Raw genomic sequence first — 14786 nt, forward strand, 5'->3', positions numbered from 1 at the left:
GTTGGGCAAGATTATTACTTAGTCGATAAAAATCCATCGGTCAGCACATCGATTACGAATTTCCGTGATGGAAAGTTGCATTGACCATTGATCACTCAGTTGTCGCAGCGTGTGTTGTGTCATGTCCATGATGCACCCCGCTTCGACTTTGGCTTGCTTTTCCTTCTTAGTGCATGTTCTTGTTCACGTAAAATGCGACCTCTCACCAATGTATTGAAACACTTTGAATTTATACTTTGCATGATTATACTTGGTCAACGCGAAACATTATTTTTTCTAAACATTTTCTGAGATCATTTTTATCAACGCAGGGTTATTTTTCCAGACAAGATGGGCTTCGTAATATCTGCCATAACATCGCCCGGGCGATGCCTAGAAAAATAAAAAAAAGGCAGTGCAGCCAGACGGCTACTTTGTAGCAACGTGTTCATTGTTTTTTGAGTACAGAGTGAGCTTTGCCATTTCACTGTTTCATTTCAAGTGTAACATGGTGCGTGGTCCTTGACGCAGTGCGTGTTCTCTGCCTGACTATACGCCATGAATGTCGCTAGCCACAATCTCAGAGGCACTAAAAAACGTCCTGTAATCGTGTTCATTAGAAAACAAAACAAATCACTAATAAATTTATGAAAACAGCTCCTTTTTGAATCGATCTAAAAGTATTTTTTTAATTCGCGCGCCAAAAACCAATAATTTCCGTTTTTACGCTATTAATTCGCGCACTTGAAAAAATAATTATTTTTACTAGCACAAATTAATCGAGTTTTTACGGTATTCACCGAGTTTTAAACTCACTAGTTTACCAGCAAAACACGAGTTAAATTAAAGGTTATTGATTTCACTTATCAACGAAAATAGCAAAATTAAATTCCAGTTAAAAATCAATGCCTTTACAGTAATAGTACACAAGATGAAACATATCCTATGAACAGTGCGCCCTCTAAGCCAATATTTGGCAACAGTGATGAGCAGAAATTGCTGTGAGGCATCTAGTTATGCTAATTTGCTGGTGCATCGAAAAACGTACATCGATATAGTTCTCTTGAAAAACATCTTACTATATTCACGGAATTTGTAATTTAGTAAAACAAAATGCACATTTTATAAACAAAATAAGTTAAAAACCAAAGAAATATGAGGCCACAACATTTTAGCCACATACTGTAGAATACTTTATTTTCGCTTGGAATTTATTTTCGCTATTTTCGCTGAAGGGATTATTTTGTGAAAATAAAATCCAGAGAATATACTTTTTTTCCTATATTTTACATTAAACTCGTCAAAAATCAGTGAAAATAAATTTCATACAAAATGCCCAAAAAGCCTTTTCAGCGAAAATTTATTCCAGCGAAAATAAAGTATTTCACAGTACTACTTTTTTTACCCTTTACCCTTTTCACCACCACTTCCCTACAGAACATTGGAACAAAAATAGTCAAATTTTTTGAGTAAAAACTGAAAATTTACACAAATTTTGTCTTGTGGCTCCAAAATTAAAGTTCATTTCCAGAAAAATTGAAGAATACATGTATAAGAAAATAGAATAATTTTGGCGAGGAAGTTTGGTGGTGAAAAGGTTGAGATCTTATCTTCATAGCTGTCAACAAGCTGATATGACTCAACCATTTTGATTCTGGATCCAAAAAAAAATTAGTCCTAAGAGGACACTACCCATAACACATCCCAAAATAACAAAGCACTAAATGCAGAACATACCCGAAGTCTGGAAATCTCTTCACCAAAGTTCTTTGCAGCTTTACAAACCAGAGATTGGTGATACTCAGCTTCGCCTTGGAAGTAAGGCGTCTTTCCCGCCAGGATCGAGTACCAGTCCTTGGGAATCGTTTCACGAGCATTGGCTTCATTGCAGGATTTCAAGGCATCAGCGTACAAGTCGTGAGCTTGGTTTGCTATCTTAGCGATGACAACACTCTTCATTTTATCTGTAAAACATGAAGAATATTGTTTTTGAAATTATATATATAATAATTTGAGATGTACCTTGGAAATTTTTTTTTTTAGCTGGAATAAATTATCACTGAAATGACTCTTTGGTGTTTTGTATGGAATTTGTTTTCACTGATTTTTGATGACTTGAATGCAAAATATAGGAAAAAAAGGTATATTCGCTGGATTTTACTTTAACTGAATCATTCCTTCAGTGAAAATAGTGAAAAATTAATTTCAAGCGAAAATAAAGTATTTTACATTATATGTTGTCATTGTATGCCAGAGAAGCGTTTCCGTGGTGATCACTAATTTTGAGTGCTGGTTGGGTCTACCATCACAGTGAGATCTTAATTTACACAAATAATTAGATGAAAATAAAAAAGCGACAGACAAGTATATACCTCATATAACGTTGTGTCTTTGAAATAATTTATAGAGGATTTTGTTAAAGCAGTGAACCTTTTTCGGATTAAGACAAGTTATATAGTCTGAAGGCTGAAAACAACTTTCTCGTTCAATTTATTTATTTTGATCCATTTTACATATCGAAAAATGTGTTCTACTATTTAAAATTTGTTGACAACCTCCAGATATCAGGTAAGGCCAACAAAATAATATTCATGTTTCTGACTATCACGTGAGTCAGAGATTTTTTTAAACAAGGGAACAGGGGCGCAGCGCCCTCATGTCATGGTCATGCGCCCCCTTACCCTGGGGAGCAGATCCTCTGCCAACCATAAAATTCTGATTGACCAGGGATCACATGTAGCCACAGTCTTCAACTGTGATCTGTCTGATAGTAATTTTGGCCCCAAAGAAGCCATAGAATGCTCCATTTTAACTCCATTTGAAAACTCCACACCTGGTAGGGAGAATCCTATCTCCCCCACTTGGTGGCGCCGCTGAATTGCAGTGCTTCCTCTTGCATTTTTTTTTCTAGAAAAATCCTTGATTGATTCATGCAAATAGCTGCCAAGATTTGAGAGTAAAAGAGAAAGGAGACTTGGATTTGTTTCCTTCGTCAACGCGTCCACTTTTCCAAGTAGGTTACTTAGGTCATTGGGGTAGTCGGCGAAATGATGGGAGAAAAGGAAATACTATTTGAGGGCCCACCCTCACGTTTCCCATTTTAGATCTGTGTCCCACTGAAGTGGGCAATTATTGATTCTTTTGCTGAAAATGATTACTCGTATCCAAGTAAATTTGAGATATTTCCCGTGCTGTAGCCAAGCCCACCTATCCTGAAACGGTCGACTGTTTCCGGATTTCCGACTCTCGCCGAAAGTGCGCCACCAAATGCAAAAATATGAGAGGAAGCCATACCCCTGGGCCGTACTTTTATATCACTGTGTCATTCAACGTACAACTGTACTTTTAAACGATATACATTTTTTAATAGGCATTTCTTTTGTCTATTTAATTTTATTTTTGAGAGAGCGAATTTTTAGAAGTTGTTTTCACAACAAACTTTTATGATGGTTAAACGTTGTGTTGTGGGCGGTTGCAGTAATGCGTATAGTCATAGTGTAGGTATTTCCACGTTTCCAATCGGTCCGAAGATGCGAAATCGGTGGACGAAAGCCGTGAAAATAACAAGAAAAAGTTGGGCTGGACTTCCTCGTAACAGCGTCATATGCAGTGTCCACTTCACCTCAGATTCTTTTTTTTTTTTTTTTGTTGAAAAACTGTCCTTGTCCATGACAAAACAACTAGGTTTTAACGAGAAACGCCGACAATACAAAACGTTTTCGAAAAAATAGATTCCGGACCAGCCCATGATCACTGAGACGGATTTCAGAAGGAAGAGAGACGTCGAGTATGTGTTTCAAATGATTAGATTTTTTTGCGATCCTGATTATTGCTTTATAGAGACCACCCGTGTTATGTAAAAAGGTAGCAGTAAATTTGATAATGACACGAAAACGAAGCGTCGGACAAACAGGAAATTACGCAGCCCTCAGGCTGTTTTCATTTTCGCAGGCTAAAAGTGTCTGAATTGTTCGGTTATTGGTGTTGAATGTCGAATTCACACCTTTGTTGCCTTTACTTGCAGCTTGATCGGCGTAATAATTTACGGAATAAGAATCCGGGCTTGAGCTGTCAATGTATTTCTTTAATATGATGCCATAATCATGAAAATCACGCTAAATCCACTCTGAATTTGTCTGTATGTGAGTCGCTCTCAATAATTTTTGTTATCCAATTAAACGCCGCCATTCAAGCACTTGTCCCCCTCATGACCCGACGCGTTCACCCATTACAACGCGGCAGTCATTTATTCAGTAACTGTGTTTTGTCGTTTTTTTAAAATTATTTCTCTATTTTATAAATCAATAGTGTCTAGTAACCTGCTAAATAACAAGACGATTCAGCCGTCAAATTCGATTTTGTCCAATGCCGGAGTCCAGCGACAGTGTACAAATGTGCTCCGGTGACGACCACGGTGACTAGCGTCACCAGACCGGACATATTTCGCATCTGACTCAACCCCATGCAACAAACTTGATACTATGTGTTCATTATGGTCCATTCTTCCTTGACGAACAAGTACATAAGTGGCAATTTAGTCAAAGACGAGAAAACTAATGAGGAGCCTCGTTTTAAAATACACAAAAATAAAGTTTCCGTAGACTGAGTTTAAAACACATTTTTTCACTTAAAAAAAATATTTATGCTTAGAAACATAAAAATTAATAATATTTATGTATCAATGGATAATTTTAGGCGTGAAAATAGCAGCCATTTCACAAGCACTTTAAGTCATAAGCGCATCATAGTACACTCACCCATGACTGCTTTTTTGAAGAATACTTCCTGTGCTTGAGCCAGCATTATAGCCGACAAAGTGGAGAGTACATCTGGTTCTATGTCTGGTGTCCGGATAGTTGGCGTGAGCGTATATACATGGTCTCTTAGATAACTGTATATACCTGCCGACAACTGGTGATAAAAACAAAATACAATACTGATCAAAAATTACGAGGTGATTATTAGGACATTAATGGTTTTAAACAGAATTTTCCCCAAAAATTTACCATACTTCCCTGATCACAAGCCCCTCCCCGAGTATAAGCCCAGCCCTCTATTTTTAGACATTTAATGAGTTGAGGGCATCCCTGATTACAATAATCATGTTGGTTGAGACTATTGTGAATGGGGTGTGAACGAGTAGACTATTCTTCGACGTGACCTGTTGGCCACCGTGAAAGGTGTTTAAATACAGACAATTTGAGTCCATTTCAGTTTTTACTCAAAAAAATTAGCTATTTTTGTTTCAATCTTCTGAAGGAAAGTGAAGACTGTAAACAGACTATTTTGTGAATCTGTGATGAAAAGAGGGAACAGGTGGTGACACCTAAAGGCGCAAATAAAAATAATTTGGCTTTAGATTTCCTTCATTTGTAATTTGTAAAACTAAGTTAAATGCACCAACAGGCCACTGTCTATTGATAATGAGGCAAAGTGTAGTCTATAAACAGTCAGAACGTATTTGTGTGATGAGGTTTTGGAATGTACATGTTGAGAGTCTCCTTATCCAACAGACCAGAGAATCATAAAAAAATTAGTCACATCTATAAAATGTTAGCAATGTGAATCAACTACCTGGAAATGTCGAGCTGCTTTTTTAAGTCCTTCATCACTTTCCAGACTTTGCACAGAGGCAATCTGACTATGCATTGCACCAATATTAAACAACACACCAACTTTCTCAAAGCCTGCTGTAGAACCACCTAAAATGAACAATAAAAATAACTTGATAATTCGGTAATCTTATGCATAAAAAATGGTAATTTGCATATTTAAGGCCACCAAGAACGAACAATAAAAATAAATTGATTTTTCTGCATTACATTAAGCATAACATTTTGCCACTGGTAATTAGCATATACAGGGCCACCTAGGTTGAACAATAAGAATAAGTTGATTTCACAACATTATGCATAACAATTAGCTAATTTGCATACTTAAGGCCACTCAGGTTGAACAACAAAAATAAGTTGATTTAACAATATTATGTATAACAATTAGCTAATTTAGGGCCACTTAAGTTGAACAACAAAAATTGTTGATTTAAACGGACATATAGACTATAAATGGAACCCCAAACAAGGGGGATTAGTTCTGCTGCTGTACACAGCTCTGGTAATTTTTCAGTAAATTGCTTTTTGCAGTGTACTTTCGGCCACTATGTCGTACCAAAAAAAGATAGGTGTGACTATGAATATACTAGCCTTGGTGTGACATTACGATTGTGGTCACAAATAGCGTGTACGTTGAGATTTCGATCAAGTAATGACAGATATGACCACGGATCAACCAACGCGTTACTAAATGCACAACTGTCAATCAAAGTCACGTGACATAGTCAACGTACCCCATGATGAGCTGGCTAACTTATCCAAACATTTAGTTAGTTTATAATCCAAATCTGCTTATCCATGTAGTGGATTCAGTGAGAACAAAGGAGTCGCAGTCATGACAAGAATCCAAGAGCAAGAAAATACATTTATTTCTACAGCATGGAAATATTCACGTGTCTCGAATATCAGCCGTTATTTTCTGTGGCCATTTTGCTTTTCCACTCAGCGTTACTTTTATTTGCGTTGCAGGAATTGAAATAGAATTTTTTTTTTCCTGCATGCACAGTGTGCATGTTGAATTTGAAACTATTAAAAATAGCTAGACGTTTCGAGCAATGGCTCTTTATCGATAGCCATTGCTCAAAACGTCTAGCTATTTTTAATAGTTATTAAGGACTACGATTACCAAGTATTATCTTCTATAGATCATATTTATCAGTCTGAGCAGCGTTTATTAATTTATAAACTACTATTACAACTTAGATACTAAATCGTTACAGCGTCAACAGCGGTGGGTGGCCAACGGTCGTTGAATGGGGTAGGCGAAAAATGACCAGTTTGCCTTCTTCATGCTGCTTTCACGATGAAAATCGAGCGAACGTTGTAAATACGGCTAGAATTTTAATTTTTGTTCGAGTTTACATGCAATCTGCTAATATATTTGTTTATTTTCTGTGTATATACATTTCGTTCGTATTTACTTCTTTCTTCCGTGATCCGAAGACGATTATTAAAAATACAGCTGTAAATTGAAACCACTGTAGTTGCGTATCGTGAGCAATAAGTGGCAACAATGAATTCAGGCGATTGACACATTGCCACGAATACACTTAATAACTGCTTGCAGACTTCCAGTGGTCATTGTTTATGGTTGGACTCTTGAAACAATAGCAAAATAAAGGGTTGGGCAACTACTCCTTTGTTTAGGCTTGGGAAGAACAATGCAAGCTTTTTACAAATAATTTCAGCTGGAGGTACATTGATGGGCGGGTGTACTAGGCGGCCGTAAAACTTGATGGGCCGCCCACCTGAAACCCCTTGTGGAGAACACTGGGTTACAGCCGATCAACAACCAGCTAGTGTCCTGTTACGATAAGTGTACTTTTGGGTAGATTGACGGCGGGTATGCACTGTGTCAGTATCACTGTCATATGCTCATTCAATTTGAATATGAACGACATGGTTTTGTTTTCTATTACTCGTCATATAAGCCTGTCCGTATGTTTGGTGTGCCAGACAAAATGGTGGCGAGATATTTTGACTAGTTCAGTTATTTGAATCCATAATAAATTATCATGAATCGTATTATTTATTAAATATTAGTGTACACCGTATATGAATATATGTGACTATGAATATACTAGCCATGGACTCGGTGGTGGTGCTGATATATGGTTCGATATATTTTCATGTTTATTGACTAGCTGATTATGCATGGCCCGGACCCCTATTCCGAACGAGATGCTGATCACCTGGAGAACCCCACTTTGGAGTCATGGATTATTTGAAAACAGCTTTTTAACATTGTATTTTATTCATGAGAGTGTCTGCATAAACCTTTGCCTATAGCATTCTGGTGTAAAAACAAATGTTTCAACTGTATGACTGTAGTGAAAATATATGTTTCAACTGGCTTAGTCTTTTCCACGAAACGAAACGAAACGAAACCCAAACCCTAACCCTAACTCGCATTTTTTTTTCATTGGCCCAATAATATCTGAGAAAATTTCACACTGTGAAATACGGACGTGACGATGTTTGAGGTTGTTCAAAATCTAAGGTTAGGGTTAGGGTTAGGGTTTCGTTTCGTTTTATTTTGTTTCATTTCGTTTCGTGGAAAAGACTAAGCCGTTTCAACTTTTATTTTGGTGCATTACCTGTGGTTGAAAAAAAAATCTGACGAAGTGACATTCAGACAAAAAATAAATCCAGCAAAAGTCAAATCGATTGAGTTGGCAATTAGTTACGACTGCCCCTTGAATGCATTTTTTTCTCAAATACATTTTAGAACATGGATATATTTAACATCGGTGAGGATGTTTTGAAAGAAAATAATAAACGTGTTAGAAAAAATTAGAAAATGATAACTTTTTTCCATGGCGTGGCACTGTTTACTGCAAACTGCACTTAGGTTTGCTTTATAATCACAAAAATGTCTCTCGTCCACACTGATTGTTAATTTATATGCGTGTCATCCCCACAGAAATCACACCTTGTCAGTTATTATACTTATTTCTTGACAACATCAACCACGGACACAGTTGTTATCATGCCGACATGTAAATTGAGAATGATCCGAATTTTCGTTCTTTTTACAACAAGTAAGTCAAAGATTTTTGAGGGAGTGTATGTTCTACTTCGATCATTCAGGACATGGGCCTTTAACAATATTATGTACAACAATTAGCAAATTTGCATATGTAGGGCCACTAATATAGCATCTTATTTGATCATTTTAGATGGTTTACACATGGGCAAATGTTTATGAAAGCCACTGTGATTACATGGGTTAATGTTTCAAGTGAAATGTTTACTGCTACATAATTTTTCAATTTTCCCATACTCACAAAATTATTGTTTTCCGTTTTACTCAAAAAATTTTACTATTTATGTTCCAATCTTCTCAAGTAAAGTACAAACTATAAAAGGGGCTATTTTGTGAATTTGTGATGAAAGGAAGGTGGTGAACTTGTGGTGAAAAGGTTAAGACCTATTGAAGGGAGAATACTGAAAAAATACGAGCCACACAGCACTGGAGTACATACTTAAAAATTCTCATCCAGTGATTGAAATTTATATACTGTACAATACTTTATTTTAGTTGGAATTAATTTTCGCCGAAAAAATTGTTTTGTAGGGATTTTATTTTTTACTGATTTTCGAATTGAATGTAAAACATAGAAAAAAGGGTATATTCACTGGATTTTATTTTTACTGAATCATTTGTTCAGTGAAAATTAATTCCAAGTGAAAATAAAGTATTCTACAGTTCATGATAAATAAGAGGGATCAAAACATATCAACCATGTCACTGAAGAGAAAAATACAGAAAAGTATGTGTATCCATGGCAACCACTCACTTTGCTTTTTGGCTCCGCCGAAGAATGACCCTTTATCGAATGCATCTTGCCATGTGAACGTAACACGAATCTGAAATAAAAAAAAGGTTTAGAGAATGTCAATACTTTTGGGGATGGAGCTACGTCACAGAATGTGCACCACTGTACTATGTATTTCTATGGGTTCTGTGCGAGCTGCTGTGGAACGCCCATGAAAACAGCTGAAGTCAGGAAAAAACAGCGCAAACTCAAACTATGAGACAATTTTAAACAATCAAATTTATGTATGTTGCACACGTAGGGGTGATTCTATTACACTGTTTAAGAGAGTCTCAACAACTCTCAAGTTTTTTTTTAGAGTTAAACAACCCTGCACTGAGCCTGACATGTAGGTGTGAGTGGCGCCTTCGCCGGCAAAATGGCATCAGACCCCATTACTAGTAACGCCTGACAGAATATAGTGCATGTCTCATCGACAAGATCAATACTCCGAATTCGCAAAATTCATGCTTTCTTGCAATGAGTTCAATGAATATTCATTTTGGTGGTCATGGTAACAACACACAGAGAGTGCAACTCACATTAGGTCAACAAATAAACTCTGCTGTGAATGGTTACTCTTTGATGGCTGTCACTATCTGACATTCCTGCAATTTGATTGGTACCGATAAAAAAATCGTTGGGGGAAGTAAAACACTACATCGTTCTGTCAGGCGTGTGTATGGTTTGGAGCACCGTTGAGGGCGCAAATCACACGAACTTGTCAGGCTACCCTGCATTTCAACAAGACTTTACCTGATTTTCAGTGATCGGTAACTTGGCATCAATTGCAATCAGTTGGTCATAATATCTGAAAAAAAAAGTATTGTAGGTTTGAAGATTAGATTAGGTACAGTGAAAGGAATATTATAAATGTTTTATTAATATAAATTTGACCAAATGCGAAACGATATGATGACATCATCATGAATTCTAATTAACATTAATGATTTAGTTCAACTCCATCCAATCATCAAGCTCTTCATTTAGAATAAATGGGCGGTTACAGTTGCTACGTCATTTGAAGGCTTGTTATGAGCATTCTCAAAGACGGAGCTTCGTCGTGATCATCCCAACGTTGCCAGGACCAATTACAAACAAAAATAAACAATGAATGTTCGAATAAAAACCTGTTTTCCCCCACGCCAACAAACTTTCCCCCATGCTAATAAAAAAATGTTTTGTCTTTTACTGACTTCTTTTTCTGGTCCGTCTTTGAGAATAGACAATATGGAACGCTTGTAACAATCATGAATTTGAATGAAACCTGACGATCCTCATAAATTGTTATACTAGTAATATGTTTTTTATTAACTAAGGTACGGTTTTCTGCCTTTCACTGTAGTTATCATTCAGAATTAAATGTCTTTGATCTTTACAATTAGCTGGCATTAACTAATTAACTTTTTTCACTAATTTAAAAAATAGTTATCGTAATAGTTAATTACAAATGGATGTCATGATCTTGTGGGAGGGAGACAATCATGTGACTTGTTTTTGTTTTCCAAAGAGAGTTCTACTTTTTAACATCATCACAATTATCGCATGTTCTGAAGACCAGGAATTTCATGGCCAAGAGATGCGATGCAATGCTAGAAAATAGAATAGGAAAAACAAGTCTTACTGGTCTCTTGCCCTTAACAAGATCCTTGTGGCCATTTACAAATAACAACTATTTCTGTAACTCAATTTTTCACTACTTGGTAAAATAGAAAAAGTACCCTTAGCAGACTAGCCTAAATCTAAAACCTAAACCAAAAACATCACCAGCATAATTTATTAACCGTATGTCAAGGTCATAGTTCAACCACCATATGAATCATTTCACAAGAACCATCATGTGATATTGAATTGTCAATTTCCAGAATTTAAAATTGGCAAATAAGAATACTGTGAAAAAACAGATGCAGTGGGTAAATTAATACTGGATTCTGGAAGCACTCGGAAGCATTTGGAAGCAACAAGGACCTCACAGGACTCAAGTGTAACACATCGACCCAAGACGTGAAGTGTAAACATACATGTATGCTTTCTGCCTATTATTTCATCCACATTATTAGAATGAGTGTACACACAACTACAAATTGCGATTATAATAAAATAAATAACATTAATAATATACAAACTAAGTCCATTAATGCAATATCACTTATATTGAACAACCCATACGCCCAAATATTTTTAATTTCACGTTCCGGTTCCGGGATTTTTAGACAACCACTGTGCCCTGTGAACTAGTGTTAGTATTGCAAAAAAAGACGTATACTTAGTCTAGTCCAACCATCTAACGCTAATGTGAATTACAGGTGAACATCGACGGGCATTACGACAAACACGTTAGCAAACAAATACAAAAACACGGTCCTTTCGAAATAACACCGTATTTTCACTAAGTGTCAAATGGCGGAAGGTCGGGAGAACGATTTCCTTAACATTGTGTTTGCCTAGCTGTAACGTACACAGTACGGTACTGGGTAGCCCTGCGTACAGTGCTGTGTGTACGGGGACGCGTTCGGTTGATAGATGTCCCCACCACAGCCCTGCGAACTTCCATAGACAAAGTCCGAGACTTTGAAAAATATAACTTTTTTAATGAAATAATATGCCCAGGTACCAAAAATGATGATCGATTACCAGATATATCCAGAACTCCCAGTTCGGAGTCCAATTGTGGATGAAATCGGCTACTTTGCTCTAAAAACAAACGCATTCTCTTGCATGAATGAAATTAAAAATGGCGGCGTTTGGTGGATAATTCCTCCGGTACCTACGCGTTTACAATTTGTCCGTCTTTACTAGTTGTTTTTTTTAAAGACATTTCAGTTTCAGATAACTTTATAATGGTTGTTACGGATAACTATCGTCATTTCAACCGATTTCGACTGAGAAACTACTTATTTTTAACTTGCGCACCAATTACGGTGCGCTCCCGCACTTTGTCTATGCATGGAAGGTACTAACGGAAGGAGCCACGACGCTATTGTTTTAGCTTTGCCCCATGATCGTTTGTCAATGTTTATTCACAAACATTGTTCTTGTTAGCTTTTAGCACCTTTGTACAATGGGTTATGCTAATCTCGAGCATTTGGTAATATTCGGAGCATGTTCGGAAGCGATAGTCGAACCTCGCATGTACAATATTGAAAAACAAATTTTAGTTTGAATGCTGTTGTTTCTGGAAATCTTGGCGAACTCTTATGGAAAATTGTCACATATAACATTGATTAAAGAAGAACTGATGAAATATCGTGAATTTTGTATTTGTAATGGTAATGAGAGTTAATCAATGATTGCTTGTGACGATTGCATTATTCAATGGTACCATTGTCAGTGCGTGGGTTTGGCGCCCGAAACTGTCAACATTTTTGACCACCGGACATCGACGAACACCAACAGAAAAGATAGTATCGAAAGAAGAGCATGTCTAGACATTTTTTCTGTGATAGTATTTTTTAGGAGTCCTTAGGAATTGTTGTTGTATGCACTCGAAATCTTGTTATAGTTACAGTTGCTAATATTTAAAACATGTGAAATATGTCAAACGTTCATCTGTTGAATTTCCGGTTGTGAAATATGTATTTTGACTTTCCACACCTAAACAAACTCAGTGCGCATGTGTGATAACCGTAGTTTCATAATGCGCATATATTTTACGGTCACATTAAAAGGTTATATCATACTCCGCTCCCTCGTTACTCGTGTAAACAATCGCAAACTTTCATGGACATCAAAGATGAGCTAGACAATGTTCCTATCAGGATTAATTTGGGTTGGAACAAAAGGAAAGAGGCTTAAGTGGCCACTTGATAGGCGTCGTGGCTCCTTCCGTTAGTACCTTCCATGGTCTATGGTCTATAAAAAAGTTATATTTTTCAAAGTCCCGGACTTTGTCTATGGAAGTTCGCAGGGCTGTGGTGGGGACATCTATCAACCGAACGCGTCCCCGTACACACAGCACTGTACGCAGGGCTGGGTACTGGGCAATGAATGGCCGGGTTACGTGCAACACATTTGGCTCCCATTGTAATCGAAATTGCTAATAAGAAATAAAAACTGTCGGTAATGCAAATAAAAGCGTAGGCTCATCAATTGAATTGAAAATTGAACATGACAACTATCTGTTGTGGGTGTCATCGTCGGTAGTGGTCAATGATCGAGAAACAGGACTCGATCCTTATATTTACCTATGAAGCGAGTCCAGCGACGACTCGTGTTTATCGAGCGCTTTGCAGCAGACATTCGTTCTCAACTTTGTGAACTCTTTGATAGCTTGCCCATAATCTTCACCGCCTTCTTCGACTCCATATGTGTTTTCGATGAACGTTTTGAAAGGCCGATTTAAGTCGACTTCGGAGCTGACTTTCAATGGTATACTCACGAAAGACGTCGCCATTTTGGAATGACATCATGGTCATTTGACCCAGTGACGTCACGACTAGTCACGATTTAGAATACAACCGAACTCGGCCAGATTTCAACTCGGCCAAGAAAAAAATGCACAACTCGGCCAGTTGTGAATGTCGAGGTGTAAACTGGTCATTGGTCAACAATTGTCACCTTCTTTCACGTCTGTTGCCGTGGCGGCATTTTATTTCCAGATGTTATATGCTACACAACATACCCAGTGACGCATCCGTTTCACTGACTGTTTTTGACTAACTCCCGTGACTGTTTTATTGTCGATTTCAACAACGATTTCAACAACGCAAGTTTACATACACACACAAACGCTACTGGTTCTCCGACATGTTCAAGTTGTTGATTTCAACATTGGCTGAACATTGTCGATTTCAGTGACGCAAATTTTCTTTTCAAAGAAAAAACACAGACATTACATCGGAATCACAGACATCACATCGGCGACCGTCTGGCTACGCTGTGTAACAACACAACACACAAAAAAAGAAACGCTCCTGTTTCCCCGACTGTTGTCGATTTCAGTGACGCAAGTTTTCAAAGAAAAAGCTCTGCTATGTAAAAACACTAAAACTAATGTTTCAATTTGTAGCAGTTTTGTATGGCGCAACATTTTATTGTGTGATCCTTAATGCATTTTATTTTTCAGATCCATTACAAAATATTGTGAAGATTTACGAGTTGCATTTAATAAATCACTTCTGTTATAGATAAACTTTATGTTACGGTAAAATAAACTACTAGTATATATAATAACGGAGTGTCTCGTGCCACGCCCGTGGCAGGAGACAATATGGCTACTGCCACGGGCGTGGCAGGAGACAATGTGGCTATTGCCACGTCCCGGAAGTAAACGTACCGACGTTCTATGTGTAGTTTCGGCCGTCATATACAGATTTTTCACTTGTTTTGCCACCGGTGTTTGAATAAAATACTTTCACAGTGGTGTCGTTGTCAGAAA

At 37.2% G+C, this 14786-nt stretch overlaps 1 protein-coding gene across 1 annotated transcript in view; it reads right to left on the minus strand.

Annotated features, from left to right (window-relative positions):
• The window catches only part of LOC100370883 (programmed cell death 6-interacting protein-like), a 34314-nt gene extending 20510 nt beyond the window's left edge, over positions 1-13804 (minus strand). The window contains exons 1-6 of the mRNA XM_085494562.1: positions 13594-13804; positions 10166-10220; positions 9392-9461; positions 5554-5681; positions 4737-4890; positions 1717-1943 (exon numbers count right to left, since the gene is read on the minus strand). Coding sequence (XP_085350688.1) covers positions 1717-1943; positions 4737-4890; positions 5554-5681; positions 9392-9461; positions 10166-10220; positions 13594-13802 — 843 coding nt within the window. The 5' untranslated portion in view covers positions 13803-13804. The remainder of the gene's footprint in view (positions 1-1716; positions 1944-4736; positions 4891-5553; positions 5682-9391; positions 9462-10165; positions 10221-13593) is intronic.
• Between the last annotated feature and the right edge of the window lie 982 nt (positions 13805-14786).

This window comes from Saccoglossus kowalevskii, chromosome 20 (assembly GCF_978046115.1).
Source record: "Saccoglossus kowalevskii chromosome 20, keSacKowa6.1, whole genome shotgun sequence".
Lineage (NCBI taxonomy): Eukaryota > Metazoa > Hemichordata > Enteropneusta > Harrimaniidae > Saccoglossus > Saccoglossus kowalevskii.